The 6,000-nt window shown below is 44.9% G+C and overlaps 1 protein-coding gene across 1 annotated transcript in view; it reads left to right on the top strand.

Moving 5' to 3' along the window:
• The window catches only part of PPL (periplakin), an 85,323-nt gene that overhangs the window by 46,188 nt on the left and 33,135 nt on the right, over positions 1-6,000 (top strand). Inside the window, 3 exon segments of the mRNA XM_032230941.1 lie at positions 859-979; positions 3,296-3,421; positions 4,259-4,300. Of these exon segments, the coding sequence (XP_032086832.1) occupies positions 859-979; positions 3,296-3,421; positions 4,259-4,300 (289 nt within the window).

Genomic DNA, 6,000 nt, shown 5'->3' with positions numbered 1-6,000 from the left:
GAAGTAACCTAGAACTAAGAAGAAATTTTCTGACAGTGAGAACAATTAACCAGTTGAATTACTTGCCTCCAGAAGCTGTGGGTGCTCCACCACTGGAGGTTTTTAACAAGAGATTGGATGTCCATATGTTTGAAATGGTACAGGGTTTCCTGCCTGAGCAGGGGATTGGACTAGAAGACCTTCAGGGTCCCTTCCAACTCTGTTATTCTGCGAAGCTCTTCCATTAAGGCCAGTGGTGAGTTCCTACCAGTTTGGACTGGTTCGGCTAAACGGGTAGTGGTTTGGTATCCTAGCTTGCTGGAACCAGCAGCGATCCAGGCCTGCCACGCCCCCAAACTGGTTCTCCTGGCGGCACCAGAGGCGTTGCCTTCTTGTTTTTCAGGTCTGCGCATGCACACATCAAGTGTGCACATGCACAGCGCGCCCACAAGTGAACTGGCAGTAGTGCCTTCTGGAACCCACCCCTGATCAAGGTCCATGGAAATTGAAGCTTCTGAAAGGGGCTAGTGAGAGAGAAGTCTCCAGTTTGGGCAAAATTCAGTATTACGACAGAGTGGGCATAAGAAGTTTGAAATTCTTGCTCAAGTGTTGTTGTAGGAGAAGGGGTGGCAGAACGTGGGTGTAGAGTCAAAAGAGGAATCAGCCTAGAATCTCTACATAGTCACAAATGGACTGAGATCCTCATGAATTCTGTTGACACTTATCTAGCCAAACTAGGGCTAATTATTAATTGAGTAGAGTCCTGTGCAAAGCCATGAGTACATCAGTTTAACTGGACCTTCATGTGTGGTCCTAATCTTTTGCACCTGACAGTCATGGAAAAAAACAGATGAGAATTCTTGGTTTTCTTTTCTTCAGTATCCGGCAATTAAAGGAAAGAGTCAACAACTTGAGAGAGAAACATGATCAAATTTACAATTTCACCCCACATGAAGTTGAACCTGAGGTCAACTGGTCCTCAACAATCGAAGAGAAGCAGGTAGGCCTTCTCCAAATCAGGAAATATTGATGTGCTTTCCTTTGGTTGCCTCCCTTTTGTTTTGAGACCTGGGCTGAGAGGATGGTATTTAGGGCTCTGGAGGGATCTCTTCAATCAGAAATGTAACCTCCAAGAGGAAATCAGCTCATGTCAGAGTGCGCACAGCATGACTACTGTTTTGAGACACCCAGGAGCAAAATACAGTACACAGAGGTTTTGTCTTTCAAACAGTGGTTTGTATACAAGACTTATATATACATACATACATGTGTTAGACAAATACTAGGCAAGCAATTCATCTTCAGCATTACACGGGGAACCACAATGGAGATAGAACAAGAGGAGAAAGAGAAGTCCTCACGTGGACTCCCTTATATATACAGCTTCTTAAAGTGGCAGTAACTCTGCTGAGTCATCCTCATGTCATCATCTCAGTTCACAACCTTGCAGCAGCTGGTCAGCTATTAAATCGTCATTACCCTGACAGCTTAGCTGGACTCCCCCCCCACCCCAAATTCTGCTTAAAGGGACTCTTTTTTAAAAATATTAAATGAGTTTTCTTTGAGTTGGTAACCTTTCAAACCTGCCTCATCTGGGTGTGGTGGGAATTGAATTAATCGGAGGACATCCAGTTTGGGAATAACAAGATCCAATTGTTCAAATGTCCCTCCCCCTCCTTTTAATACTACAGTACATTCATGTCAGAAGCTCCTACGAAGGCACTTCTGGGTTAAAAGGAGTAGCTGGTGACATCACTGTTGCCTGGGGAGGTCTTTCATGTCCCTGTTATTTTTCCCACCAAAGTGGTACCTATTTATCTACTTGCATTTGCATGGTTTCGGGCTGCTAGGTTGGTTTTTTAATAGCCATGCAAGAAACAGGGAGAGCTTGGAAGTAGGATCAGAATAAGAAGTATATGGAATACAGCACTTAGCCTCCTCCTATCTTCCCTGCCATGTTATCCATGAAAATTATCCTTCACCAAGCTGTTAGTTTCATTGGGAGAGATACCTACCCACTGTTTGCAATCCCCATAAATGTCCATTGTATTACTTGCCCTTTTCTTACATGTAAATCAGGAAGCATTACGTATGTGCTCTGCAGCCTAGAATGACACAGTTCAGAATCCTATTTCTAGAGTTTTGGGCTGGCATTCTTCTACATAAAACTCTTCCAGATTGTATGATCACTGTCATAATGTAACGGGGAGACGGAGTCTTGCTTTAGGTCAGCACTAGGCAACCTGCAGCCCTCTGCCACATGGGCCAACAAAACTAATTTTGCAGCTTCTTGAAATGGTCTTCTGAAAATGGGTGGGAAATAGTCTTGACTTCTTCCCAGTTTTCAGCACTCATCATAACAAACGTGTCAATTGTGGAGCTGGGACACAGTGGCTCAGTGGCTAAGATGCTGAGCTTGCTGAAGAGGAAGGTTGGCAGTTCAGCAGTTCGAATCCCTAGTGCCACATAATGGAGTGAGTTCCCGTTACTTGTCCCAGCTTCTGCCAACCTAGCAGTTTGAAAGCACTTAAAAAAATGCAAATAGGGGACCACCTTTGGTGGGAAGGTAACAGTGTTCTGTGCGCCTTCGGCATTTAGACATGCTGGCCACATGACCATGGAGACGTCTTCAGACAGCACTAGCTCTTCAGCTTTGAAACAGAGATGAGCACCACCCCGTAGAGTTGAGAACAACTAGCACATATGTGCGAGGGGAACCTTTACGTTTTACCTTAAGTTGTGAAGCAGAGGAGAACATAGCTTCTATCATTTTCAAAACTGCAACAGGCTTTGCATGGAACACTGGGGGACCACTGTCTGTTAAGTCCTTCTCCCAAGGCTTCTCACTTATTTTAAAATTTCCTTATTTTAAAAAGCTATCTAAATTTATAGAAATCATAAACAGTAGATCCATCTGGGCTTGTGTGGTGGAATGTAGTCTGGAGTCGTGGGAGGGATGGGCTCCTTGCCACAGGATGAAGCGACAGCAGAGCTTGAAATGTCTGGTAGGCAGGAAGAGGGCAAGGTTGGACCCTCCCTAGCAGTTTCCAGAGCATCTCTAATAGTTATGTAGATAATTGCAGATAATTGCTTTAGTCTGAATCTTCAGATTCTGTTCATAGCCAAATCATAGTGCAGTTACTCAGAAGCAACTGCACATGCTGTTCATGATTCTATGGGGCTGAGAGAAGGTCCTTCTGAGCATGAGGTACCACCGTTCTTGCTAAATGGTAGCTGGATTTTTTTTATGTGCCCGGGCTCCTGGGACTATGGGAAATGATGTCCTTACCCCCTTTCCCGTGCCCTCTTTCCCAAGGAAATCTTGAACAACAGGGGCTTTGGCACAGACCTGCCATCAGTCAATGGTCAAGTAGAAGAGCATAACATCTTCCACAATGAGGTGATGGTTATTGGACCGCATATCAACAAAGAAGGTGAAAAGGTATCTCTCCTGTTTCCTTGTGTCTTTGGTCAGATGGGGAGTGGAGGGGAAACAACAGCGAGATGTCTATGCTGCAAGAGATTTCCTGCATACTCCAGGCAGGAATTTTGGGAGTTATCACAGCAACTGGGCACCTAACGATGGAGTCTCTAATAAAATGGCTGCCAGTGTTCCAAGTAACAAACCCATAGTTTGACTGAGACCATGTTGAGACTTCAGTGCTGACGCACTGAAGGAGAGGGATAGGGAGGAGAGAATGGGAATGTTCTAGTCAAAACAAAGTACATTCCCTTGGGAACCAAGGACATTCCTGCAGGTGGAGCAGCATCCTGATTGGACCATGTGACTGATTGTTTTGAGAAAGTTCACAAAGTTTTACTTTTAATTAGGTGAAAATTGTGGGAAGAATCAATCAATTTTCACCAGCCTGTGCCAATAATCCACATCTATCTCTCTCTCTCTCTCTCTCTCTCTCTCTCTCTCTCTCTCTCTCTCTCTCTCTTTCTCTCTCTCTCTATCTCTCTCTTTCTCTCTCTCTCTCTCCATCTCTCCATCCATCCATCCATCCATCCATCCATCCATCCATCCATCCATCCATCCATCCATCCATCCATCCATCCATCTATCTATCTATCTATCTATCTATCTATCTATCTATCTATCTAATTAAACTAACTCTCCTTCAGTGTGTCAGCACCAAAGTATCAAAACGGCCTCAGGTCAGACCAGCTTCAGGGCTGACAATGGCTAGACACTTAACTGTGATGCATGTATGATAAAAGTAGGGTCTTGCTGGTTTCTCTTCTTTTGAGGTTGGTCTTTTCTTTTTATTTCCAGGAGAATACAAGCGAGCTTCAGATGAAGTACCAGAAACTGCTGGTAAGACTTCTTTCCCCCTAAACAGATGTGTGTAATTATGGTATATCTTAGCAAATCAGAGATGAATTGAGAAAATACTCCCAGGGCATTGTTGAGTAATCATCAAGGAATACAATTATTGGGCCAGAGAGGAGGAGCATGCTTTCTGCAAGTTGAGTTGTCATCACATCTGGAATATAAAAAATAAAACTTACAGCGCTGATCATGGGATTTGGCAGTTCAGATTCTTGTGTTCTTCTAGGACAGGGATGTCAAACTCAAGAATCCAGCCTGCATGGGTGCTTAGATCTGTCCCATGGGGCTGTCCTGGAAACAGCACTGGCTTGTGCTGCTTCTGCCAGTGAAAACGGAGCTTGTGAGGGCCATACGCAGCCCTCCAGAGGGTTGCAGGAGGAAGTTGTAGGCAAAAACGGAGCTCAGGAGCCCATTTTCTTTGACAGAACACTTGGGCCAATATAGGCGCCCCCGACACAAGTGATGTTGAATTGGTCATGCCTCCTGGCGATGCCCACTCTGGCTACACCCACTCCACCCCCCTGAGATCAAATACAACCAGAGGTAGTATTCAGAAGGTTCTGACCAGTTCTGGAGAACCAGTAAATACCACCTCTGTCTGGCCCCACCCCCATCTATTCTCTGCCTCCCGAGTCCCAGTTGATCTGGAGGAAATGGAGATTTTGCAGTAACCTTCCCCTGTCATGCCCACAAAGCCACACCCATCAAGCCATGCCCACCAAGCCATACCCACAAGAACCAGTAGTAAAAAAAATTGAATCCCACCACTGAACACAACCCTGATGTGGCCCTTTGTGAAATCAAGTTTGACACCCCCTGTTCTAGGGAATAGAGTAGGTGAGAAGAATGGCAAGAACAGGCCATAAGACAACTTTCAGCAACTGTAGAATTTTCAGAAATCTCAGATTTGAGGTCCATCATATCAAATCTGGTGAGATATTAGTGGGGAGAAGATGCCATAGAAGCGCACAGAGGAGAGACTTTAAGCATATGGTGAAAATAATTCAGGCTTTGTTGAATGTAGGATATGACCAATGAGGATCAGCCAAAAAAGTTTGATCCAAAGCCATTTTAGGAAGCTATTCCCTTATTGGAGAAGACTCAAAGGTGCTTTGTTATCTTGAAGAAGCTGCATGAACTGCTGCCTTACAGATGTGAGAGATGATCTCAATCATCCAGATCATGGTTGTCCCAAAGGTGTTTTTCCAAAAGACAACTGGAATTTCTTGGTTGTTTTCCTTGACAATGTTTTGCTTCTCATCCAAGAAGCTTCTTCAGTTCTGAACAACTGAAGAAGCTTCTTGGATGAGAAGCAAAACATTAAAAAAAAAAACCAACCCAAGAAAGTCAAGTTGCCTTTTGGAAAAGCACCTTTGGGACAACCATGATCTGGATGATTGAGATCATCTCTCACATCAGTCAGGCAGCAGATCATGCAGCTGCTCCAAGATACAATGGAGGAATTGTTGTTACAGGTTAACAGATTCGGAAGGGACATGTAGGTCATCTAGTCCAACCCCCTGTCCAAGCAGGAGACCCTACGCCCATGATGGGGAACCTATGGCACTCAGAGCCACATCTGAGGACACACTATGTCAGCTCTAGCATGCATGCCCACGCTGGCCAGCTGATTTTCGGCCTTCCGGAGGACGGAGGGAGGCCATTTTCGCCCTCCCCAACCTTCA

This window comes from Thamnophis elegans, chromosome 14 (assembly GCF_009769535.1).
Source record: "Thamnophis elegans isolate rThaEle1 chromosome 14, rThaEle1.pri, whole genome shotgun sequence".
Taxonomy (NCBI): Eukaryota; Metazoa; Chordata; class Lepidosauria; order Squamata; family Colubridae; genus Thamnophis; species Thamnophis elegans.
Note: the sequence above shows the minus strand (reverse complement) of the source record. Positions and strands in the feature narration are given on the sequence as shown.